Source organism: Gopherus flavomarginatus, chromosome 3 (genome assembly GCF_025201925.1).
Source record: "Gopherus flavomarginatus isolate rGopFla2 chromosome 3, rGopFla2.mat.asm, whole genome shotgun sequence".
Lineage (NCBI taxonomy): Eukaryota > Metazoa > Chordata > Testudines > Testudinidae > Gopherus > Gopherus flavomarginatus.
The window spans coordinates 284642240-284668463 of record NC_066619.1 but is presented as its reverse complement, the minus strand read 5'-3'; the positions used below and the strand labels follow the sequence as shown (position 1 = coordinate 284668463).

Here is a 26224-nt window from a genome sequence, read left to right as displayed (position 1 = left end):
GTTTAGAATACCCAGGGGTACAGAAATAGTCAGGCTTCATATTGAAAAGTATTGTAGAAAGACATCAATTGACAGCTCTGGAAAGTGATGCCTCTCAGTGACTGAACAGCTACAGCCCTGCCCCACTCACGTATCTCAATTCTCAACTCAGAGGCACCATTTCTAGGGAGAAAAAGGGAGTTTGCCTCTGTGTGTATCCCCAGCCTTCGTTGAGACAAACGTGTTCAGTTGCAGATGCTAGTTCACTGGGAAATGGACCAAGACTCATTTACTCATTCCACACAGGGCTCACCCCCGCGATAATAATGACTCACTCTCCCAACCTATGCTGGATTCGAACCAGTAACCAAATGGCAAAAGATGCCATGGAGCCTATTGCTGGGCCTTTGAGCCATCTGGTCCTCGTTGCTCTTTGCTAAGACGCACGTAGGTCACTAGCAAAGGTGTTTGGAAGCCTACGGCGTTCACTCACATCCTGTGGGGTTTGTTTGAGGGCCAGTAGCTTGTTCTGTCAGGGGCTGGCGACGGAATGGAATAACATGCCCCACGTGTGGCATGCAGATGAGCCAAGTCTGCTGCTCGGGAAATGCTCCATAAACCAATGAGGATGGCAGCTTTAAGGATGCTCTTTTAAAAACCTATTTATTTGATTTTAAGCCTCACTAGGGAGATGTTCACCGCTGCTCCCCCCTAGCTCCTTGGAAAAGGTCAGAGCTATTGTAAGAGCTGTAAATATTCCATTGCTCCTGTGTGTGCCATACGTGACCTGAGGATAATCCCAGGATTTAGGTTTTCCAGAGATGCTGCTCCCTCCAAAACAAATTCAATTAAATGAGGAAAAAAATGTTGCTGGGGGAGCCTGCCAAGCCAGTGGTTCGTTCTGGCTCAGTTTCCTCCTCTGTGCTGAGCTCCTGTGGTAAATTGCTTCTGCATAGCTGAGAGAAATTGGCCTAAAGAAATCAGCAAGCAGCACTAGCACATGTTCTGAAAAGAAAGCAGAATTTGCTAAACTAATTAGGATAATATCCAAATTGATGGGCTTGCCGATACCAACCACGTGTGCCTTCTGGGAAGTCTTGTGCACTGCAGCAGTATCTGCCAGCAGGCCTAACCCAAGAGGGACTGGTTAGGCTCTAAAATTGGACCACTGAGTTTCTTGTTTCATTAGAAATCTGACTGAGCCAGTCACTGGAGAGTTGAACACTCTTTGGGATCTTTTCAATTTAAGGCCAGAAAGACCCATTACGATCATCTAGTTTGACCTGCACAGCACAGGCTGGAGAATCTTGCCCAATAATTTTGGCTTCAAGCCATAGCTTCTGTTTGAGCTAGAGCATATATTTTAAAGAGACATCTAGTTTTGATTTAAAGACTCCAAGTGGTGGAGAATCCATCACTTCCCAAGGTAAGTTGTGATGGTTAATTACCTTCACGGTTCACAATGAGCACATTATTTCTAGTCTGAATGTGTCTAGCTTCACCTTCCAGCCATTGGATCTCATTCTGCCTTTTGCAGCTAGAATATAGAGCCATCTGCAATTAGAAATCTCTTCTACATGTAAGTACTTGGAGACTGTGATCGTCACCTGTTGACCTTCTCTTGGATAATAGTCTGTCACAGTGAGCATATTTTCAAGACCTCTATAGCAATGTTTTCCTTTCCCGGAGGGTTAGTATTGACTCTACCCATTCTTGGGGTAACAGGAAAGGTACCATTGCCTGGAATGGAGTGGTGTTCTTGCTACTTCATTTTAAACTACTGGGGGTCCCTAAGTACACTGGAGGGAGATGCTTTAGAATGTAGATATTTATCCTTGTAAGCACATGTTATTTATATTGTGGTAGTGTCTACGAATCCCAATCATGGATCAGGCCCCTTGTTCTAGGGGCTGTACAAACACAGAACAAGAAGAGGTTTCTTATCCCAAGAAATTTACAGTCCCAGGATAAATGCAGTATAGATTCCAAGGCCAGAAGGAATTAATGTGATCATAGTGTCTGACATCCAGTATAACAGAGTCTAAGACTTCCCTGAATTGATAACAGAATCTCTGTATAATAAAAAAGTAAAGACCTGTATCTAAGCCATGTTAAGAGCCCTCGACCATTCTGATAACAGCGATATCTCAACCAAGCACCACACTGACATTACACCTAATCTGCATGCACCAGTTTCAGCGATTGTAAGGAGTCAGTGCGATGGAGGGGAATGCTCAGAGTGGGGATTACTTAATCCAGCTGCCACAGTTCTTCAAAGGTTGATTTGCCAATTGTACAACCCATCACAAAGTTGCCAGCACAACTCACCCATAGCCCCCAATTCACAAATCAATACAACCAGAACACACAATAACAACACACACTCATGGCCTCTGACTGCAATGCTCATGCCTCAATAGCTCTTCCAGAACCTTCCCCTGCCACCTCCCTAACTGCCAGCTTGCGCCCCTGTACAGAGAGCGCCCGCTCCTAAAGAACCTTCCCCTGGTACCTCCCTAACTGCCAGCCTGCGCCCCCATACAGAGAGCGCCCCGCTTCTCCAGAACCTTCCCTGCCACCTCCCTAACTACCAGCCTGTGCCCCAATACAGAGAGCGTCCCGCTCCTCCAGAAACTTCTCCAGCACCTCCCTAAGTGCCAGCCTGTGCCCCAATACAGAGAGCGCCTCACTCCTCCAGAACCTTCCCTGCCACCTCCCTAACTACCAGCCTGTCCCCCCATACAGAGAGCGCCCTGCTCCTCCAGAACCTTCCCCCAGTACCCCCCTAACTACCAGCCTGTGCCCCAATACGGAGAGTGCCCCCCTCCTCCAGAAACTTCTCCACCACCTCCTTAACTGCCAGCCTGTCCTCCCATACAGAGAGCGCCCCCCTCCTCCAGAACCTTCCCTGCCACCTCCCTAACTACCAACCTGTGCCCCAATACGGAGAGTGCTCCCCTCCTCCAGAAACGTCTCCACCACCTCCCTAACTGCCAGCCTGTCCCCCCATACAGAGAGCGCCCTGCTCCTCCAGAACCTTCCCCCAGTACCCCCCTAACTGCCAGCCTGTGCCCACATACAGACACCACCATCCTGCTCCAGAATCTTCATCCCTCCTCCATGATTGACTGTTAGTCTGTGTCCCATGGAGACAGTGCCCCTCTCCTCCAGAACCTTCTCCTGCCACCTCTCCGCCAGTCTGCACCCCATATAGACAGTGCCCCGCTTCTCCAGAACTTTCTCTCTTCACATCCCTGTCGAGATGCCAGTCAGTGCCCCTTTACAAACAGTATCCTCCTTCTCCAGAACCTTCCTCCACCATCTCCTTGTTCTGCTGCCATTCTGTGACCTCATATAGACAGCACCTTGCTCTTCCAGAACCTCCCCTCCCCCACCTCTCTGTATAACTGCTATCCTGTGCCAAATACAGACAGCACCCCGCTATTTCAAAGCCTTCCCCGCTGCCTCCCTGACTGACTGCCAGGCTTTGTCCCATTCAGACAACACCCCCATTCCTTCAGAAGCTTCCTCGTATCTCCCTGACTGATTGCCAGCCTATGCCCTCTACAAATAGTGCCCTGCTCCTCCAGAATCTTCCCTCTCACCTCCCTGACTGACCGCCAGCCTGTGCCCCAATACAGACAGCACCCTGCTCCTCGGAAACTTTCCCTGCCACCTCTCTAACTGCCAGTCTGTGCCCCCATAGAGACAGCACCCTGCTCCTCGGAAACCTTCCCCGCCACCTCTCTAACTGCCAGTCTGTGTCCCCATACAGACAGCACCCTGCTCCTCAGGAACCTTCCCCGCCACCTCTCTAACTGCCAGTCTTTGCCCCTATACAGACAGCACCCTGCTCCTCGGAAACCTTCCCCGCCACCTCTCTAACTGCCAGTCTTTGCCCCTATACAGACAGCACCCTGCTCCTCGGAAACCTCCCTGCCACCTCTCTAACTGCCAGCCTGTGCCCCAATACAGACAGCACCCTGCTCCTCGGAAACCTTCCCCGCCACCTCTCTAACTGCCAGTCTGTGCCCCCATAGAGACAGCACCCTGCTCCTCGGAAACCTTCCCTGCCACCTCTCTAACTGCCAGTCTGTGCCCCCATAGAGACAGCACCCTGCTCCTCAGGAACCTTCCCCGCCACCTCTCTAACTGCCAGTCTTTGCCCCAATACAGACAGCACCCTGCTCCTCAGGAACCTTCCCCACCACCTCTCTAACTGCCAGTCTTTGCCCCTATACAGACAGCACCCTGCTCCTCAGGAACCTTCCCCGCCACCTCTCTAACTGCCAGTCTTTGCCCCTATACAGACAGCACCCTGCTCCTCAGGAACCTTCCCTGCCACCTCTCTAACTGCCAGTCTTTGCCCCTATACAGACAGCACCCTGCTCCTCGGAAACCTTCCCCGCCACCTCTCTAACTGCCAGTCTTTGCCCCTATACAGACAGCACCCTGCTCCTCGGAAACCTTCCCCTGCCACCTCTCTAACTGCCAGTCTTTGCCCCTATACAGACAGCACCCTGCTCCTCGGAAACTTTCCGTGCCACCTCTCTAACTGCCAGTCTGTGTCCCCATACAGACAGCACCCTGCTCCTTGGAAACCTTCCCCGCCACCTCTCTAACTGCCAGTCTGTGTCCCCTATACAGACAGCACCCTGCTCCTCGGAAACCTTCCCCGCCACCTCTCTAACTGCCAGTCTGTTCCCCTATACAGACAGCACCCTGCTCCTCAGGAACCTTCCCCCATCACATTCTCTGGCTAATAGCCACGCCGTGCCCCACACAGGCAGCGCTTTACTTCTCCAGAACATTCCCCCGACACCTCCCTAACTACCATCCTATGATCCCATTAAGACTGTGCCCTGCTTCTCGAGAGCCTTCCCTGTCCCCTCTGTCTAACTGCTGCCTGTGCTCCTTAGATACAGCGCCACCCTGCTCCAGATTCTTCACCCTCCTTTGTGATTAACTGAGAATATGTGCCCCATACAGACAGTGCCCCACTCCTCCAGACCCTTCCCTCACAAACTTCGTGTCTCACTGCCCCCCTGTGCCCCGTACAGACAGCACGCCTGTCCCAAACCTTCCCCCTGTACCTCCCTCTCTAACTGCCCCCCTGTGCCCTGTACAGACAGCACGCCTGTCCCGAACCTTCCCTCTGTACCTCCCTGTCTAACTGCCCCCCTGTGCCCCATACAGACAGCACGCCTGTCCCGAACCTTCCCTCTGTACCTCCCTCTCTAACTGCCTCCCTGTGCCCCATACAGACAGCACGCCTGTCCCGAACCTTCCCTCTGTACCTCCCTGTCTAACTGCCCCCCTGTGCCCCATACAGACAGCACACCTGTCCCGAACCTTCCCTCTGTACCTCCCTCTCTAACTGCCTCCCTGTGCCCCGTACAGACAGCACGCCTGTCCCAAACCTTCCCCGTACCTCCCTGTCTAACTGCCCCCCTGTGCCCCATACAGACAGCACACCTGTCCCGAACCTTCCCTCTGTACCTCCCTCTCTAACTGCCTCCCTGTGCCCCATACAGACAGCACGCCTGTCCCGAACCTTCCCTCTGTACCTCCCTCTCTAACTGCCTCCCTGTGCCCCATACAGACAGCACGCCTGTCCCGAACCTTCCCTCTGTACCTCCCTCTCTAACTGCCTCCCTGTGCCCCATACAGACAGCACACCTGTCCCGAACCTTCCCTCTGTACCTCCCTCTCTAACTGCCTCCCTGTGCCCCATACAGACAGCACGCCTGTCCCAAACCTTCCCCGTACCTCCCTCTCTAACTGCCCCCCTGTGCCCCGTACAGACAGCATGTCTGTCCCAAACCTTCCCCCGTACCTTCCTCTCTAACTGCCCCCCTATGCCCCGTACAGACAGCACGCCTGTCCCGAACCTTCCCTCTGTACCTCCCTCTCTACCTGCCTCCCTGTGCCCCATACAGACAGCACGCTGGTTCTGAACCTTCCCCCATACCTCCCTCTCTAACTGCCTCCTTGTGTCCCGTACAGACAGCACGCCTGTCCTGAACCTTCCCCGTACCTCCCTCTCTAACTGCCCCCCTGTGCCCCGTACAGACAGCACGCCTGTCCTGAACCTTCCCCCTGTACCTCCCTCTCTAACTGCCCCCCTGTGCCCCGTACAGACAGCACGCCTGTCCTGAACCTTCCCCGTACCTCCCTCTCTAACTGCCCCCCTGTGCCCCATACAGACAACACGCCTGTCCTGAACCTTCCCCCGTACCTCCCTCTCTAACTGCCCCCCTATGCCCCGTACAGACAGCACGCCTGTCCCGAACCTTCCCTCTGTACCTCCCTCTCTACCTGCCTCCCTGTTCCCTGTTCAGACAACACACCTGTCCTGAACCTTCTCCCATACCTCCCTCTCTAACTGCCCCCCTGTGCCCCGTACAGACAACACGCCTGTCCTGAACCTTCCCCCGTACCTCCCTCTCTAACTGCCCCCCTGTGCCCCATACAGATAGCACGCCTGTCCTGAACCTTCCCCCTGTACCTCCCTCTCTAAGTGCCTCCCTGTGCCCTGTACGGACAGCACGCCTGTCCTCAAAAACATTCCCGCTACTTCCCTGACTGACTTCCAGCCTGTACCCCCATGTAGACAGAGCCCCACTTCTCCAGAACCTGCCCCCACCAACTCTGTAACTGCAATCCTTTGCCCCATACAGACAGCACCCCACTGCTCCAGATTCCTCATGCCTCTTTCATGCGCCCCGCTCCCCCAGAGCTTTCTCCCAGCTCTCTAACAGCCTCCCTGTGCCCCATATAGACATCACCCTGCTCCCCTAGAAACGTCCGCTCCAGGTTTCTGTCCAACATCCAGCCTGTTCCCCACACAGGCAGCGCCCTGCTAGTTCAGAGCCTTCCCCGTCTATCCCTGACTGACTGCCAGTCTGTGTCCTATACAGACAGCACCCCACTGCTCCAGAATCTTCCTTCCTTCCCCCTGGCTAACTGACAATTTGTGCCCTATTCGGACAGTGCCCTGCTCCTCCAGAACCTTCTCCCTTTTCCCTGACCGATCGCCCCTTTGTTCCCCGTACAGACAGGGTCCTGCTGTTTCAGAAACTTCCACAACCATCTCCCTGTCTAAATGCCAGCCTGTGCCCCATACAGACAGTGCCCCTTTCTCCAAAACCTGCTCTCTTCCTCCCTGACTGACTGCCAGCCTGTGCCCATAATGACAGTGCTCCGTTCCTCTGGTACCTTCCCCCACCAACTCCTCATCTCACTTCCTCCCTGCACCCCATATAGCCATCGCCCCACTCCCTGCCCTCTCCCCCCACACGTGTTTGAGTCAATTACTGTTACCAGCACTCCCAAATATATTTAATAGGGTGTTTCTGGCCTCTGCTTGCAGGTGCTCGTGTCCCCACACTGCCCATTCCCCTGCCCTCAACCTTCCTCCTGGCCTCCTGCAGCTCATAGTTCATCATCGCCCTCTCCTAGATCTGGGGGGCTGCAGTGGGTCCCCTCTCTTTTCCAGGCGTACAGTGGCAGGTCCCCTTCCCTCCTGCCTCCCAGGCCAGGTGCTGCAACGGGAGGAGGAGAAGCAAGGGGTATCCTGTTGCTCACAGAGGGGAGGGGAAAGGAGGGTCTCTGAGCTGCTAGGGTCTCTCTTCCCCCCTCCTCTCCTGTGAGTGTGGAGGATGGAGGGAGAGCTCTGCCTGATTCCACAGCCGTTCAGACTGGCTTCTCTTCTCTAGGAGGTAGGGCAATGGGAAAGGCAACCAATCAGAGGGGGAGCTGGTGGGTAAGATTCCCTAATGAGAAGTAAGTCCAGGGGAAAAAAAGAGTTCAGGGGTGTTGGCAGTTTTCTTTATAGAGACATTATTAAGGGCACAAGAGCAAACTATCCCATTGTGGCAGGGGAGATAGGAGTGAGATAGGAGAACCAGGAGATCATCAGTGACCTGAAACTCAAAAAAGAGTCCTGTAAGAATTGGAAACAAATTATGAAGGCTGAAGATATAAAAAACAGCAACAGAAGCATGTAGGGACAAAATTAGGAAGGCGAAGGCAAAACAAATTTAAACTAGCTAGGGATATAAATGGTAAAAAGAAAACATTTTACAAATACGCGAGAAGCAAGAAGACCACCACGGACAGGGCAAGCCCATTATTCAGTGAGAATGGAAAGATAATGACAGAGAACACAGCCATGGCTGAAGAGTTAATGCCTTTTTTGCTTCAGGTTTCAGAGTGGTAGCCGTGTTAGTCTGTATCAGCAAAAACAACAAGGAGTCCCTGTGGCACCTTAAAGTCTAACAGATTTATTAGGGCATAAGCTTTTGTGGGCTAAACCCACTTCATCAGATGCATGGAGTGGAAAATGCAGTAGGCAGGTATAAATACACAGCACATGAAAAGATGGGAGTTGCTATATCAAGCAGGGAGGTCAGTGCTAACGAGGCCAATTCAATTAGGGTGGATGTGGCTCATTCCTAACAGTTGACAAGAAGGTGTGAGCATCAATAGACAGAAAATTATTTTTTGTAGTGACCCAACCACTCCCAGTCTTTTTTCAGGCCTAAATTGATGGCGTCAAATGGGAGTGGTTGCACAGTTACTGACAAATTGGTGACTTTCTCAGTTTTGCCATATGATTATAAAATAAAATGATCGGAATATAAATCTTGTACTTACAGTTCAGCATACAGTAAGTATATAGAGCAGTATAAAACAAATCATTGTATGAAATTTTAGTTGTACTGACTTCGCTAGTGCTTTTTATGTAGCCTGTTGTAAAACTAGGAAAATATCTAGATGAGTTGATGTACCCCCTGGAAGAGCTCTGCATTCCCCCAGGGGTACACTTACCCCTGAATGAGAACCACTGATCTGTGTTATTGACCTTCTTCCATAACTCACAGCTATTATATTCCATGACAGAGACAGTGGTGGGGGAAGCTAGCAGGACTCCTGGGTTCTATTCATAGCTCGGCCGCATTCTGTATGAAACTGAGCAACTAATTGCACCACCCTGAGACAGAGTTTTCCCATCTGTAAAATGAGGATTATAATTCCTATCTGACAAGGACATTGGGTAGGAAGAATGTTTGTCAAATGCCTTTATTATTTGTACGATGATAGCGTTGAGATCAAGCCCCCATCGCGATAGGTACTATACAACCATAGTGAGAGACAGTCCCTGCCCCAAAAGAGCTTACATTTTAATCAGACAAAAGGTGGGAGAGGAAATAACTTGTCCAAGTTCACCCAGCAAGTCAATGGTCAAGTCCCTTCCCCGCTCTGTGCCTCAGTTTCCTGAATGTTAGCCTAGTTCCCTAGCCACTGCACTACACTATCTTTCAGGCTATGTCTTGTCTATTTGGAGAAAGCCATTTGTTTTAGTTCCACAATCTCTCCTAAAGTGACTGCTAATGGTTCTACCATCAACATCCACCATGGTTGGTAAGAGGTATGGAGCATCCCTGTGAGGAGCCCAGTGCCTCTGGATTAGCTGTATGTCTGTCCATAGGGAGGTTACGTTACCTCTGTATTTGGCTTTACTGTGACCTCTGCTGTTTTCCACAATTCAAGAAGAATGTTGATAAATTGCAGAAGGTTCAGAGAAGAGCCATGAAAATGATTAAAGGATTAGAAAACCTGCCTTATAGCAATAGACTCAAGGAGTTATAGAGAAGTTTAAGGGGGCGACTTGATCTCAGCCTATAAGTATTTACATAGGGACCAGAAATTTGATAATACACTCTTCAGTCTGGCAGAGAACGGTGTAACATGATCCAGTGGCTGGAAGTTGAAAGTAGATAAATTGAGATGGGAAAAAAGGTGTACATTTTTAACAGTGAGGGAAATGAGCCATTGGAACAATTTCTCAAGGGCAAATTATACAGCGACCACCCAGGCCTAGGTAGAAGGTGAAGGCTCTCTTAACAAAATATAAGGCAGATTTCAACTGCTGACTCTCAAGTGGTTACTCCTGCCCCACTTGTTTATCTTGGGCAGATGACTGAATCCTATGCAGTTTACAGTGGTGGAGTCTTTCAGATGAGATCTTAAACACTGTGGCTGCAGAATCATGGAGTCCACATGGCCCTGGCTGAGATGACTGGGGCAGTTCACACCTCTCAGATATGTTGTTTCAGACTGTGTGGACTCAGACAGGAAGGCCTGCATTGACTGACTCTTGGCTTACCTCTGTGAGGTTACCTCTGCAACCGTCTGGGCAAGAACTGGAATTATATTTTTTACAATGAAAGCAGAAATTCTGGAGCAAGGGATGAATTCATTGGGATACTGACTTTAGATAGGGTTACAGTTCTGATGACCCTATTGTCATGGTTCCAGGCTTAACTACCTCTCTGCCGTCTTTATGGCCTCTTCCACTGCACACCCTTAGATTTCAAGCCTCAAGATGTCATCTTTTTTGGTGTGGGAACTCGTTCCTTTCCCTCCAGACCAGGGATTTAGGCTGCAATGATCCATTCGCTGTGATCACCTGAGTAAGTCTGAGCTTAGCTCAGCAATTGCCGTCCTGTGGTCTTCTAGCAGCGATGGCAGGATTTACCAGTGACCAGCCAGCCTTCATAAAGCAAAGTATTTATTCAGAACCAAAAGCATTACAGAGAAAGCAGATCTTGAAAACAGCAAACTGCTTATATGTATGCCTAGCTCACCAGATGTCACCCATGGTGCACAAGGTGACCTGGTAGGTCTCAAAGCCCTTCAGACCCTTCTAGCAACTTTGTTACTGTTGGTTACCCTCTCATGTAAGTTCTTAGACCCAGTGTGAGTAACCCTTCCTCTATAGCTGTCCGTCAACTTTATGTATTTTTCTGTTCCTTGTCTGCTGGGCCTCTTGAATGTTGTCAAAACCAGTCTATGCCATTCTGCCCCAGGGGCTGGTACTTCCACAAACTGCTTATCTGTCTAGGGCAATGATTTTCATCCTGTGGTCTGTGGACCCCTGGGTCTCTGCAGACTATGTCTAAGATTTCCAAAGAGGTCTACACCTACATTCAAATTTTCCGGAAAAGAAAAAAGGTTGAAAATCACCGGTCCAGAGATTTGCAGTAATTACCTTAGTGATAGTTAGTTTCTGATGGTTCATTCATGTTTAGTGACTTCCCTGCAGTTACTTCATTGCTTGTCATGTTTCAAGAAAGAAGGTAACCCCTTCACGCCCAGCAAGGTGAGAGGGGAAACTGAGTCACGCATAGCGTTCCGTAAAAATAAATCAGACATTTCCCCAGTCTTCATATTCAGCACAGTTTGTCAGTAGAAATAGAGCCCATGACTTTCAATGCCAGAATCACAGGCCTCTACCATTTGAGCTTGAAAAAACAAACTTATAATTTGTACTGGTAGGAGGCATTTAGCCTATATGTGGCACAGCCACTAGAGGGAGACATTATCACCCCTGCAAATTGCAGATTATTGGAATTATTTTAAACAACATTCTTGCTGCAAGATTTACTAAACCTGAGAAGACTGTGAGAGAGGTCTATCTGTCTGCCTTCTCATTTTATAGATAAGGAATGAAAAGTACTGTGAGGTTCATAGAATCATAGAATATCAGGGTTGGAAGGGACCTCAGGAGGTCATCTAGTCCAACCCCCTGCTCAAAGCAGGATCAATCCCCAACTAAATCATCCCAGCCAGGACTTTGTCAAGCCTGACCTTAAAAACCTCCAAGGAAGGAGATTCCACCACCTCCCTAGGTAACCCATTGCAGTGCTTCACCACTCTCCTAGTGAAATAATGTTTCCTAATATCCAACCTAGACCTCCCCCACTGCAACTTGAGACCATTGCTCCTTGTTCTGTCATTTGCTACCACTGAGAAAAGCCGAGCTCCGTCCTCTTTGGAACCCCCCTTCAGGTAGTTGAAGGCTGCTATCAGATTCCCCCTCACTCTTCTCTTCTGCACACTAAACAATCCCAGTTCTCTCAGCCTCTCCTCATAAATCATTGCTCCAGCCCCCTAATCATTTTTGTTGTCCTTCGCTGGACTCTTTCTAATTTTTTCACATTCTTCTTGTAGTGTGGGGCCCAAAACTGGACACAGTACTCCAGATGAGGCCTCACCAATGTCGAATAGAGGAGAATGATCACGTCCCTCGATCTGCTGGCAATGCCCCCTACTTATACAGCCCAAAATGCTGTTATCCTTCTTGGCAACAAGGGCACACTGTTGATTCATATCCAGCTTCTCATCCACTGTAACCCCTAGGTCCTTTTCTGCAGAACTGCTGCCTAGCCACTTGGTGCCTAGTCTGTAGCAGTGCCTGGAATTCTTCTGTCCTAAGTGCAGGACTCTGCACTTGTCCTTGTTGAACCTCACCAGATTTCTTTTGGCCAAATCCTCTAATTTGTCTAGGTCCCTCTGTATCTTATCCCTACCCTCCAGCGTATCTACCATTCCTCCCAGTTTAATGTCATCTGCAAATTTGCTGAGAGGGCAATCCACGCCATCCTCCAGATCATCCTCTGGACCTTATCCCTATTGTCCAGCATATCTACATCTCCCCTGAGCTTAGTGTCATCTGCAAACTTGCTGAGGGTGCAATCTATTCCGTCGTCCAGATGATTAATAAAGATGTTGAACAAAACTGGCCAGAACCGAACCTTGGGGCACTCCGCTTGATACCAGCTGCCAACTAGACATGGATCACTATCCATTGAGCCCGAAGATCTAGCCAGCTTTCTATCCACCTTATAGTCAATTCACCCAGCCCATACTTCTTTAACTTGCTGGCAAGAATACTGTGGGAGACCGTATCAAAAGCTTTGCTGAAGTCAAGGAATAACACGTCCACTGCTTTCCCCTCATCTACAGAGCCAATTATCTTGTCATAGAAGGCAATTAGGTTGGTCAGGCTAAGGGACTTGCACAGCGTCACTCTGGAAGGGCTGGGAATTGAACCTGGATCTCAATCTGTTTCAGTTGGACATTTGTTTTTTTAATATGTCTATAAGGGTAGTTCATAAATCATTGTGTTTTAACATGAAAACTCTTAAACAGCTCAGCACAATGAAGATGCTGTTGAGCTTCTGTAATATTTATCTTGCAGCTTGAGCCAACTTTTGTGTGTGTGTGTGTGTGTGTGTGTGTGTGGAAGCACAAAGCTCAGTTACAACTCCTTTTCGGAACTCATTGCAATAGTGCCTCAGGGCTGTAAGTGTGATTTGAACCTTCCTTGCTCCTGACGCTTGTTCCCTCACCAAATATCTATTTGGTGGCTTGTTATTTTTGCATAAATTTACCCGTAAAAAGAAAGTCCTCAGTAAAGCCATTGCTTCGCAATGCACAGCTAACGTTGGCCTGTTTCTCTGTGCTCCTTTCTCCCACACCCCCTTCTGCAGCCAGCCACTAGTCGATGTCAGCAACAAGACAGCCAGCACCCATCTGGATCAGTACGTGTACAAATTCCGCAGCACCAACCTGCACCAGATTATCCAGGCTGCTCTGAACCTGAAGCATGAGGATTCTGACCTCCAGACAGTGCTGGACCAGGCTGAGGACTGGCTCTTGAGACTAAAAGCCATGGCAGAGGAGGTAAAAGTGGGGGTGAATTGCTTTTGCCCTGATGAATCTTTATCTTTCCCACCCAGCCCACCTTGGTGCTGTTACAGGCTTGTTTGAGGTAAGCCATCCTAGCTGGGAGCAACTCCTTAGGATTTGTCTATTTAGGGAATGTTAGGGGGTGTCTACACTTAAAACACTATAACCTTGCTGCTACACCGGGGCAGCATTTCAGAATAGACACTGCCCACCTCCTAGAGAGATGGTAGCTAGGTTGATGGAAGAATTCTTTCATTGGCCTACAAAGGGACTTAGGTTTTTCTAACACTACCGAGCAACTGTAGTTATGCCGACCTAATTTTCTAGCATAGCTCAGGCCTTAATCTAAATGAACGGTTGAAGTGGATTAGTTAAACCTCATTAAAACCCTGTGTGGATGCTCTCGTTGAGAATTAACATGACCTTAACTTGGTTTTGTTATAGTCACTTTGGAAGCAAATTAAGTTAAATCGAATTAAGGTGAACAACTGCATAGGAGTTTAATGTGATATAAGTAATCCACTTTACATTGACATCTTTAGTTAATTTGGATGAATTTTCCAGAGTGTCCCCATAGCAAATTTGCCAGTAGAACTTTCCAAACTGATGCATGCTAGGAATTGGGCTCTTTGAGACTCAGCCGATTACCGACCCACCAGGGGAGCAGACGATGGTCTGGAAATTAATAATCCCCACCAAGCCTTCAGCACTAGGCTATCTGCTTCATTAGAAATAAGATAGTTTAGGACTTCCTTGGGATCTGTGGCTGCTCAACTCTTGCCAGGAGCTTCCAGGTACATTAAACTCTCCTCTAGTTGAAGCAAATGGTGATATTGGCACAGATTATCAAAGCCTGTTAGATGCCTAGGGGATTAGGCACTTAAATTCCTTTGAGGATCTGGGCCATTATTCTGTGCAGCAAAACCTTCCTAAGTGCTCATTCCGGACCAGTGAAAAGCAGTCACCTATTGGCAGCTGGTTCTTAACTAAAAGCAGATCAAAACTGCATTGGGCATCTGTGCCCTTTCAAGAGGTTGCTCCAGGATAGGGGTAACCCTTCACCCATCCATGCAGACTCCCGCTGGGATCTGAGGACAAAAAGCCTGCCTGGTGAGTAGATACAGTTATGCCGGTATGAGGAGCTTTGTACCTGTGTAACTTATTTCACTTTACTGAATTGGAACACTCTATACTGGTGTAACTGCACATCATGCTGGCATAACTGCATCCATGCTAGCCTTGCAGTTCTGCTTTAATTATGCCATTAACTAATTAAAGGGACAAACTTTTAAGTGCAGAGCAGGCCTGGAGGGAACCTAGTAAGCAATACTGTTGCTGATGCACAAGTCAGAGGATTTGTTTAGCTCACCCTCCCATGGCTGGGCTGGCTCTGGAGGGCTAAGGGCTTATCTGTACATGGAAGGTATTCTGGAATAAGGTAGGGAGTGAATTTAAAGTGCTGTAGCTATTCCAGAGTAAGGGCTGGTCTACACTGAAAACGTACGTTGGCATAGCTATGCCGACCTTGCCCCTGACGTCAGCAGCGCTAGGTGGATGGAAGAATTCTGCCTCTCAGGAATATAGTTCCAGGAGAACGCTATAGTGCGCGTCTACACTGAAGCGCTACAGCAGCGCCGCTTAACCTTCACGTGTCCATGTGGGGAGCTGTTCGGGTCGATTTTGCCATGTGGCTAAGCCCGAACATGAGTCAGAAGCGGTAAGAACATGTCTGAACCAGTCAAGTCAGCAGGTCTGAGTCTGGCTCCTGGCAGGGCAGGTCTGGTGAATAAGATGCTAGTTGTACAAGGGGCCTACACTTTACACCACCACACTCTGATCTCCAGGACACTTTCATGGGGAGTTTCATTAAAGGCAGTGGTTGGCTGGGTTTCTAACCTCAGAAGAAATACACAATACAGATAATGTCGCACTGGTCAGCTGGCTGGCTTCCCAGAGGGTGAAGGTCCCCACTGTGCAGAACGCCAGTGCCAAGGCCTGTGCATCCTACCTAAACTCTTGATATGCGGAGTCCATAGGCTGACCCTCTACACAGGGGTGAATTTTATCCATCAACTTCGGTAGCAATCAGTTTGGCTCCTCTTTGCCACACTCTGTTCTAGAGGGGGGTGCAGGTGAGTGAGGGGCATCCAGATCTTTATCCAAATGTCCCTAAAGTTCAGGGGTGCTGGGGAATCTGGAGGTTCAGGTTCAGCCCATTATCCAAGGTAGGGCCCAACCCCCCTGTTTGGATCCCAACTCCCTGAAATCTGAGTGGTGTTTGGATCTAGGCTGGTGGTCAGTCTTAGCTTTATACCTTAAATGGCAGGATTTAGAACATCCAGAATCAAGCCTGTTAATCTGGGGCGCAGTCCCTGGTTTCCAAGCCATCAAACCAATTTTCAAACCAAGGGGAATTTGCCAGCCCAACTGCCAACTCCGACATCAAAGGTAGGAGTTCGGAAGCCCCCTTAAAACACCCGTGTTTGAAAACTATCCCAGGTTATGGGACGCCCCTTAAAACTAAGCCATGACATTTGGTAGCAAGGTGCCAGAGTTGGAGCTTTATTAATTCCCTCTATATTCAATCTATGCCACATTTATCCCTGTAGGGCGTGAGACCCCCGCCCCCAGCCATGGCCAAGGCAGTTTTACCATTGATTTCAGTGGGACAGTGATTTGGGTTTGAATGCCCAGGGTTTGAATGCCCAGGGCCAGAACCTCAGCTGCTGGAAATCGCCAGTGACTTCAGCGGAGCTATGTTGATTTGTACCAGATGGGATGCTGCTGGTCCCCAGAGTCCTCACCCAGCCAGCAGCACAATGTAAAACCTGGGCTGGATTCTCGGGGTGGGGGATCCATCTCTTCTTTGGTTGTTCCAAGATCCTGGTCAGGCAGTTGGGGGTGTGTGATTTTGCAGCCCGGTGAGTGTTTCTGTGATCTTTAAAGCCACCCGCAGCGAAAGCACAGCAGAGAAGGAGCCAGCCTCCCTGCCTGGGGATTGGAGCCACAGGAAGGGTTTTGTGGTGTTCCTCCTTTAATGGGATCTAAAGTACCTCGCTTCCCTTTGGGGACAGGCTATTTTCACCTCCCAACAGACCTTTAGCACTGAGGTCAGCGCAGGAGGTACCGCGTGCCCTTGCCAGCCGCTGTGATTGTGGAGTCAGAGACTCTCTCTCTCAGGGGGAGAGGAAGGCACATTTCAGAACGTGGGCCAGCAGCCGCAGTAGTTTCTGGTTTGTGCCTCTGCCAGCCACAGCTTTGAAACAGAACATTTGGTCCTGAAGTCATAGGACTGGCAGGGCAGGCACAGTCTGCGTCCAGACTCACGAAGGGAGTCAGCAGCCCTTGCTTGCCTGCCTCCTGCTGGCTGGGGCCGGGCATCCCGCTGCCTGCTGTGGCTCTCCCCTCGGAGGGGCCATGCTGCCGAGGAGCCACCGGAGGGATGGGCGGGAGAAATGCGGCTCTCCAAACAAGTTCTCAGAGGTTTCCTTAGACATCAGTGGCCTAATCCTGTGCCCTGACGCTGGGGGAGCGTCTGCTGAAGTAAATAGGATGCTCGGTGCTGAGGATAATAGTCTAGTCTAGGCTGTTCTGCTGCTGTTTCCCTCACTGGATTTCTCTTTGCTTCATCAGTCACAGTTTCTGTCTCTCTGCATTTATGCTTCATCCCCACTCCGTCCCCTCTCACTTCTTCTAAGGTGGAACCCGATAACTTCAGCATCTGAGCTACAATTTCAAATGCATGGTGATTGTGTGGGCTTTACATTTCCCCCCCGAGCCTGGAGCTTCACACTCTCTAGCATAGTTCTGCAGCCTGGGGCTCGCCGGGGAATGGGCAGGGGTCAGAAGGGGAATAGTGGAGTAACGTGATTTCTGTGCACCTGAGTTAGGACTGGCCATGGGACAGGCACTCTGTCTGTCTTGATTTGAATTGTCGAGCTGATGAAAGGTGCCAAAATGGCAGCCCCACAGCACGACCTCTAGTGATGCACAGAAACTACTCGGCACTGACACCGATGTGTAACTCCTCCCCCATGGCACCAGCAGGGTTTGGGCCTGCAGCACCAAAGCACAGAACACTTCCACCTGAGCTAAGGGAGTCAGTCCATTAGCTGGCGGCAGCAGTAGGCTCTTATCCTCTTTCCGAACAGCCACTAGAGAAGGATATGACCCACATCGCGCAGGCTTGCTGCGCAAACCCAGTTAGTGGGCCTCACTCATGATTGCAGGGGGTGGGGGGTTCAGTGATCAAGTCCCAGTCAGTTCTTTCCTTCTCTGCTGTGTCTGTCAGCAAGGGAGCTGGGCACAGTGGTGGTTCTTAGGAGAAGGCCACCAAATAATCACAAGAAACTAACAGCTTGTGATCAGTTCTGATCTTGTGCTGAGTCCTCACCTTTGACTGACAGGCAGAAGGCTCCAACTGAGATACCCAGTCCCTGCTTGGGAGCTACACGTAGCGCACATGCTAAATGTTTGCTGAGGTGCTGAATCCTAGTGCAATGACCCTTCCCACCATGTGCCTTCATCAGTGTGTGCATCCAGGACCTTTGAACGGAGAGCTCACACCTCTAGCACTTGAGCTGGAGGAGTGACACCCATAGACGCTGGGTTTTCATTTTCCCTCGGAGTGTTCCAGCCCTGCTGTGCCCCCAGGCCCCTTCACTCCACTCCCCAAGGCCCCACCCACCTACTGCTCCCTGCTGTCTGCCCTCCCCCAAGTGCCTCCCCCAGCTGCCAAACAGCTGATCACTGGCAGCTACCTAAACAGCTGTGGCTGATGGGTGCTGAGCACCCGCTATTTTTTTTTCTGTGTGTAGCGGGCAGGTGCCCACGTCACTTGGCAGCAGACAGTGTCCTTGTTGGCGCCACCAGCAGAGACCAACTAAACCATGGAGACTAAACTGCTGAGATGAAGTCCATCACAGGATCCACTTGCCTTGCCAGGCTGTCTTTGCACTGTGCGCAGCCAGCGGCCTTCAGCCTCCAGGGCTGTCCTCCTTGGCACTGGCCACCAGGCCAGGAGGAGGAAGCTGCAAGGGGTGTGTGTGGTGTCTCTGTGACTTTGGGGCAGAGTTTCTCTGGGTGACATCCACTGGCTCCTTGGACTCCTCCTTGGGGCAGGGGGCACTATCTGGGGTCCTCTGCTCGTTGTCCCCTTCTGGATCCCTTGTTTGGACCCTGGGATCTGCACCCCTAAACCTGTGTTAAATTCTGGGGTCTGTGTCCTCCTTCTTTTGTTGCTGTTGTGAGCTCCACATTTAAACAGGCTGACAACACACCTGATACTTTTGTGGGTGAGGGCTTTTGGAGACCAGGGGGTGTCCTTCCTCCTTCCTGGTGAGGTCAAATAGCCTGACCCCTTTCACGGGCAATGAAATTCACACACAGCAAAACACCCCCCAAAAATCAGCAGCTGATTCTGAGGGTCTGCAACTACTGAAGGCAGGAGTGGGTCTAGCTACCTAACAGTGGGGCAGGGTGGTCGAGTGGGTAGGGCCCTGGTTTCAGACTTGGATTCGGTTCCTGACTTTGACCTGCTGTGTGATCTAGGACAAGTCCCATCCCCGTTTGGTGCCTCAGTTTCCCCACCTACCCTTTTTCCATATGGTCTGTTTTGGTGGTAAGCTCTTTGGGGCGAGGACTGTCTTACTCTGTGTTTACATAATGCCTAGCATAATGGGTCCCTGTTCTCCACTGGGGCACGTAAGCGTTACTGTAATACATTAATAATGATGGGTCTTTCCCGTCTGCTTTCTGCGACCCTGCCAGCTGCCTGCTCCGTGGTGAGGCCTGCTGAGATTCCACCGCTCCCCCTCCGTGTCTCACTTTTCAGCCTGGATTTTTGTTGATTCATGGTATTGATTTGGGGAGGTTGAATAGATGGGATTTGTCTGCTACCATGTTTTCCAGCCCCAGAACAGCCTGCCAGACATAGTGATCTGGATGCTTCGAGGAGACAAGCGCGTGGCTTACGCCCGGGTGCCAGCCCATGAAGTTCTTTTCTCCAGGACCAGCGCCAACTGCTGTGGCAAGAACTGTGGGAAACTTCAGACGATATTTTTGAAAGTAGGTTGGGTTTTTCTTTTTGAATGTGTATTTGTTTTTAATAGCATTTTTTCTCCCCTTAAAAAATAACCAACAAAACCCAGCAGGGAAATCTGTAAACAGGGAAAAAATAAACCCAGCAGTGCCTGCAAAAATAGCAGATGTTTAGGGTTTGGAGTCTGCTCCTATTTGGGATTGCAAGGTGAGGGGGAGGGGAGAGTGCTCTGGCATTTGTCTTTGCTCCCCAACTGTGCAGGACCCCCTGCTTGTGGTGTTTATCCACAATGGGTGAAGTTTGACGCCTAGTAGTCACCTGGGAGTCAAGAGATCTGGGTCAAATCCTGGCTTGCTGGCTGTGCTTGGGTAAGTTGTGTTGCCCCTCTGTGACTCAGTTTCTCCATCTGTAAATGAGGAGCATGGTACTTGGCCTCTGATGTCGGAACGAAACATACTAAAAATTATTAGCTTTCTGGAGGAGGTGGATTCCACATCCCTCCCAAAGGGACGTAGATAAATTAGTGTCAACTGCAGCACTACACCCGCTTCATGGGCATAAAAAAACATAGAATCATAGAAGATCAGGGTTGGAAGGGACCTCAGGAGGTATCTAGCCCAACCCCCTGCTCAAAGCAGGACCAACCCCAACTAAATCATCCCAGCCAGGGCTTTGTCAAGCCTGACCTTAAAAACCTCCAAGGAAGGAGATTCCACCACTTCCCTAGGTAACCCATTCCAGTGCTTCACCACCCTCCTAGTGAAATAGTGTTTCCTAATATCCAACCTAGACCTTCCCCACTGCAACTTGAGACCATTGTTCCTTGTTCTGTCATTTGCCACCACTGAGAACAGCAGAGCTCCATCCTCTTTGGAACCCCCTTCAGATAGTTGAAAGCAGCTATCAAATCCCCCCTCACTCTTCTGCTAACTAAACAAGCCTAGTTCTCTCAGCCTTGCCTCATAAGTCATGTGCTCCAGCCCCCTAATCATTTTCGTTGCCCTCCGCTGGACTCTCTCCAGTTTGTCCACATCCTTTCTAGTGGGGGGCCCAAAACTGGATGCAGTACTCCAGATGTGGCCTCACCAGTGTCGAATAGAGGGGAATAATCACTTCCCTCAATCTGCTGGCAATGCTCCTACTAATGCAGCCCAATATGCTGTTGGCCTTCTTGGCAACAAGGGCACACTGCTGACTCATATCCAGCTTCTCATCCACTGTAATCCCCACGTCCTTTTCTGCAGAACTGCTGCTTAGCCAGTTGGTCCCCAGCCTGTAGCAGTGCATGGGATTCTTCTGTCCTAAGTGCAGGACTCTGCACTTGTCCTTGTTGAACCTCATCAGATTTCTTTTGGCCCAATCCTCCAATTTGTCTAGGTCACTCTGGACCCTATCCCTACCCTCCAGTGTATCTACCTCTCCCCCAAACTTAGTGTCGTCCGCGAACTTGCTGAGGGTGCAATCTATCCCATTGTCCAGATGATTAATAAAGATGTTGAACAAAACCGGCCCCAGGACCGAACCTTGGGGCACTCCGCTTGATACCGGCTGCCAACTAGACATGGAGCCATTGATCACTATCCATTGAGCCCGAAGATCTAGCAAGCTTTCTATCCACCTTATAGCCCATTCATCCAGCCCATACTTCTTTAACTTGCTGGTAAGAATCCGCCGTTCACTAGGGAGCTGCTCCTGCTCACACTCGCAAGGGGAAAATGTCTCCTGGTGCAATAACCCTCTCCAGAATGCCCGTTGGCACTGATTTGTGTGCCTAACACCAAAGTTTTCACTGCCTCCCTCTTTCCCTGCAGGACAGAGTCAGCTATAGAATTTTGTGAGCGTGGTGTTGCTTTGGGTGGGACTGCGACACTTACTGGACATGGTGAGCCGAACCTGGTTTGATGTCACTTGCTGGTTTGAAGTAGAGTCAACAGAGGATTCTCTGCCACTTGAAGTCTCTTTAAATCCTGATTTGAGGATGTCAGTGACTCAGCCAGAAGTTAGGAGTCTAGTGGGCGGGCGAGATTTTGTGGCTTGTGACATGCTGAAGGTCAAGCTAGATGATCCCCATGGTCCCTTCTGGCTTTGAAGTCTATGAGTAACACAGGAGGTGATCAAACAGCTAGGCCAAAGCACAGTCGTTCTCCAGTTGGCCATCTGTCTTCCTCATCATGGTGGTGTCCCTAATACTGCAGGGATACAGGGACATACAATTTTTCCCCTCTTAAAGTCGAGCTGAGGCACAGTGAGATTAAGTAACTTTCCCTAGGCCTCAGCTAGTCTGTTTCCCGAGACTCTCAGCCACAGGTTTTTTATTGCAGTGTAGGTGTACCCAGAGTCCCTTCCTCACAATTTCTGTCCTCGATTACTTCTGTTCAAGGCTAACCTCCCGGTTCAGCATGGGTTAGGTTCCTCTGTAGCTGCCGGCTCACAAAGGGGATAAGAGCCTACTAGTGCTACCAGCTAGCCATTCTTGTAGCTCCCATGCTAGAAGCCTGTGCTTTTTAGCCCAGAAGTGTCTGGGTCTGATCTCCACTAAGGGCCAGGATTTCAGGATCGTTTCACCACCCCCTTGCAGTCAGCGGGATTACCCAGCTGTAAACGAGGACAGAATTTGGCTGAGGGGGTTTTAAATTCCCAACCCGCAGCTACCCAAATGAACTGAAGTTATGATCCCCTTGCCAAAGAAAGCTTCTTGTGTCTCGAATGAAATGTCTTCTCTCCAGTCCTCCCCGTTTGGGAGCTGCAGCTCTAAAAAACAGCTGGCAGGAAAGGAAGAACCAAAATATTTTGTTTTTTTTTCTCAACTTCAGCTACGGATGGAAAACTAGCATCACTGAAAAAAAAAAAGCAAGTGAGAGCGAAGAAACCAAACGAGACATTTCACTGTTTATTTTTTCTATTTTGGTTCAAATATGTTGGCTGCTTTCAGTGTCTTAGTCTTGAAGGTCGTCTCACCAGTAGATAAACAGCACCAACAGCTCTGCAGAGAGTCATATCCCGTCCCCTGCTCTTTGCTGGGTAAAAATAGGTCAGCAGCCCACAAGACTGCTGTCTCATGGTTTAACTGCAAGCCAGGACACCTGGGTTCTGTCCCTCGCTTGCTGCGGGACCTGGGGCAAGTCACTTAACTGTGCTCTGCCTCAGTTTCCCCTGCCTACCTCGCTCCCAGAGGTGTTGTGAGGCATGGTATGGAAAAGCTAGATCTGGTCTGGAGCTTTTCAGAGTAGTTTTTTTGTTGGAAGTATCTCGATTCACCAACACTTCTCACAGGAAAGGGTCGGTCAAAACGAGAGAGAGAGAGAGAGACAGAACTAGTGAGCACTTTCCGCTTCAGTGTGGCCGGTTGTCTAGTGGATAGGATGCTCATGTGAGAGACCTGGATTCAAGTCCTTGCTTTGCCTGAGTCACAGTGGGGGCCTTACTATTGACTATTCTGCAGAGGATTTGTCTCTCTGGCTTTTCACCAAACTGTTCAAAAGGTCTTAGTTTCAGCCTGATGCAAAACAGGGAAGATTTTGAAACCTTGAACATTTTCATGGGACAGGAAAACCATTTCCCACCTGGCTATCATAACAACTCCTCCCCTCCCAAAGAACCAGTCTTCATCAGGGGTTGAGCCCTGGAGCACAGGCCTCCATCACTTGTGCTGATGGAGTAACTCCACTACCTGGCTGCAGTAGTAGGTTGTTACCCTCTAGTGGCAGGGCACACAACATGGTTGGCAGTTGGGAAGCCGTCTGATGTTGTCAGATGCCATACAAGTGCTGAGTTTTATTGTACATCTCCCTGGCTACCAGAGACGGCTCTATGTTTTCTGCTGCCCCAAGCATGGCAGTCGGGTGGCCTTGCACGCCTGTGGGCGGTCCGCTGCTCACGGCAGCGTTTCTGCAGGTGATCTGCCGGTCCCACGCCTTTGGCGTACCTGCTGCTGAATTGTCGCCGAAGCCGCGGGACCAGCAGACCTCCCACAGGCATGCTGCCAAAGGCTGCCTGACTCCCTCCCTCACAGCCACCAGCAGGCTGCCCCCCCGGCTTGCCGCCCCAGGCACGCGCTTGGTGTGCTGGTGCCTGGAGCTGCCCCTGCTGGCTACATAAAGAGCACAGAGCAGATCCATTTACCCCTGAGAGGCACCAGCCCATGCACTTAATTACACAGTTTAGAAGCTTTTTAAAGAGAAGGGACCAGATTCTCCTCTAATTTCCTCAGGTGTCACTCTGGAGGTGTCCCTTTCTCCTATGGGGCCACTCTGGATTTACACCAGCGTCGCTGGACAGAATTTGGCCTCAGCACACGTCCACATGCTGTTTCGTTAGCCAAGGCAGTGCTAGCTGGTCCAGTCTGCTGGGCACATGGGGGAGCTGGGGGAGGCTTGCAATCTTTGATACCAACCTCTGAGGCCTCCCAGCATGGCATTTCATGTAGTGGTTAATGTGCTTCTGGCCAACACTCCCTTGTGTCGTCAGTCCCCTTTGCATTTTGGGGATGTTGCACTGGAGTTCCAGGCCCATGGGCAGTGGCTCATGGCCTTCTCAGGCAGCTGTCCCCATGTGTCAGACTCACGCTTTGGCTGTAGCAGCCTGTGCCTGCTGCTTCTCATGCCTGTGGGCTCTGTGCTGGCAAGGAACTGGGGCTGCTCCACAGCCCTGTCTGCTGGTAGGCTGGCGTTTGGCACAGACCAGCTTCCGGGCACTGGTGGTGCTTTGGGGCCCATCCCATGTGCTCACCACAGGACGGTGGGCACTGGTGGAAAATCAGGGCCTTCCAGCTCACCTTACCCACCCCCCAATCCAGAGTGACCCTCCACAGGGGAGCTGCAACCACAGAGAGTTCTTAGTGGACAGTCTCCCTAGACCCTTGGGGCTCCATCCCCAGAGCAACCAGCACTGGCTAGAGGGTGCAGCAGGAAAGTCAGGGCCTGCCAGAAAGGACTTCATGGCCTCTTGACATCATCCTGTCACTCAGTATTTAGGATCATAGAATATCAGGGTTGGAAGGGACCTCAGGAGGTCATCTAGTCCAACCCCCTGCTCAAAGCAGGACCAATTCCCAACTAAATCATCCCAGCCAGGGCTTTGTCAAGCTGGGCCTTAAAAATCTGTAAGGATGCAGACTCCACCACTTCCCTAGGTAACCCATTCCACTGCTTCGCCACCCTCCTAGTGAAATAGTGTTTCCTAATATCCAACCTAGACCTCCCCCACTGCAATTTGAGACCATTACTCCTTGTTCTATCATCTGGTACCACTGAGAACAGTCTAGATCCATCCTCTTTGGAACCCCCCTTCAGGTTGTTGAAAGCAGCTATCAAATCCCCCCTCACTCTTCTCTTCTGCAGACTAAACAATCCCAGTTCCTTCAGCCTCTCCTCATAAGTCATGTGCTCTAGCCCCCTAATCTTTTTTTGCTGCATTGTCATTGGCTCTTGGACCCCCCCCCTTCCTGCCCCTTGCCTGCCATGGTCACACTTCAGCTGCCCAGCCTCACTCTTCCCCACCTTTTTCTCTGCCTCAGTTTCCCTTTGCCTGCCCCCTTTACCTGTAGACTGTAAGCTCTTTGGGCCATGGGCAGGAATCTCCCCTCCCCTCCCCTCCGTGCATGCAGCCCCCTGCCCAGTGTGGGCACTACCCCAGCTAAAGGATGGAGGGAGCTGAGCATCCTAGGCACAAAAATCTGGAGCACCAGCACCAGCCTGTTTTTCAGTAGTAGGCTGCCACTGTCTGGAGAGTAGGGACCGGGATGTGGGGCAGTTGTGCCCAATGGTTGGAGCAAGAGTCAGGCCCAGTGGTTGGAGCAGAAATAGGAGCAGAGTCTGAGCCGAAGTCAGGAATCAGAGCCGAAGAGCAGGACTGGGTTACCTGGAGTAACGCAGGTGCAGCAGCAGGCAAGTACTTTGAGCACCCACTGAACTGCTGCTGGGCTTAAGACCTGGTCTGCTGACTGGTGGAGCCAATCAGGCAACTGACTATAAGCCAGCTGCTCTGATTAGGTTGCCCAGAAATTGTCTTTGCCACAAGCCCTGATCCCTAATAGGGCACAGCGTGTCAGGGGCAGCGTGGGGTTCTGTTGTCTGAGAGCGGGTTCTAGGCAGCGCAGCCACTATAGATCACACCACACATTCCTTTCCATGCCTGCGTGGCAATGTCATTGACTGCACAGGAGTGAGTACAGGAGGGAGGGATAGCTCAGTGACTTTGAGTACTGGCCTGCTAAACCCATTGGCCTGCTAAACCCAGGGTTGTGAGTTCAATCCTTGAGGGGGCCATTTAGGGAACAGAGGTAAAAATCTGTCTGGGAATTGGTCCTGCTTTGAGCAGGGGGTTGGACTAGATACCTCCTGAGGTCCCTTCCAACCCTGATATTCTAGGATTCCTTCTCTCATCCTTATTGGACAGGCGAAGCCCTTACCCTTAATGGGCAACCGCTGCTCTGCAGCTATTAATTGGGTTCCCTTTCTTTGGCAGTACCCACAGGAAGAGGTGATGGGCCCCAGGATCCCAGCCCAGGTACGAGTTCAACTCTGGTTTGGGCTGGCTGTAGACGAGAAGGAGTTTAACAAGTACGCAGAAGGGAAGCTCTCTGTCTTTGCAGAAACCGTGAGTGGACACCAGCATTCCCTCTAATTTTTCCCACTCTGTGCGGAATGAATTTTGTCATGTGCACCA

At 50.5% G+C, this 26224-nt stretch overlaps 1 protein-coding gene and 2 long non-coding RNA genes across 12 annotated transcripts in view; 1 reads left to right on the top strand and 2 right to left on the bottom strand.

The window, feature by feature from the left end:
• The window catches only part of DYSF (dysferlin), a 326279-nt gene that overhangs the window by 134155 nt on the left and 165900 nt on the right, over positions 1–26224 (top strand). For all 7 annotated transcript variants that reach the window (XM_050943290.1, XM_050943287.1, XM_050943285.1 and 4 more), the window contains 3 exons: positions 13320–13512; positions 19429–19584; positions 26024–26155. In XM_050943290.1, coding sequence (XP_050799247.1) covers positions 13320–13512; positions 19429–19584; positions 26024–26155 — 481 coding nt within the window. The remainder of the gene's footprint in view (positions 1–13319; positions 13513–19428; positions 19585–26023; positions 26156–26224) is intronic.
• Positions 3499–4979, bottom strand: LOC127046463 (uncharacterized). Of its 2 annotated transcripts, XR_007773096.1 has the most exons (5): positions 4662–4979; positions 4527–4593; positions 4191–4257; positions 3990–4056; positions 3499–3789 (listed from the first exon to the last, which is right to left on the bottom strand). It is a non-coding gene; the product is annotated as an uncharacterized LOC127046463 (long non-coding RNA). The 2 variants fall into 2 exon arrangements; XR_007773095.1 differs by lacking the exons at positions 3499–3789; positions 4191–4257 and having other exon boundaries at positions 3946–4123.
• Positions 5326–6278, bottom strand: LOC127046460 (uncharacterized). Of its 3 annotated transcripts, none has more exons than XR_007773089.1 (4): positions 6218–6278; positions 5896–6150; positions 5455–5626; positions 5326–5388 (listed from the first exon to the last, which is right to left on the bottom strand). It is a non-coding gene; the product is annotated as an uncharacterized LOC127046460 (long non-coding RNA). The 3 variants fall into 3 exon arrangements; XR_007773090.1 differs by lacking the exon at positions 6218–6278 and having other exon boundaries at positions 5896–5950; positions 6017–6187; XR_007773088.1 differs by lacking the exon at positions 6218–6278 and having other exon boundaries at positions 5896–6187.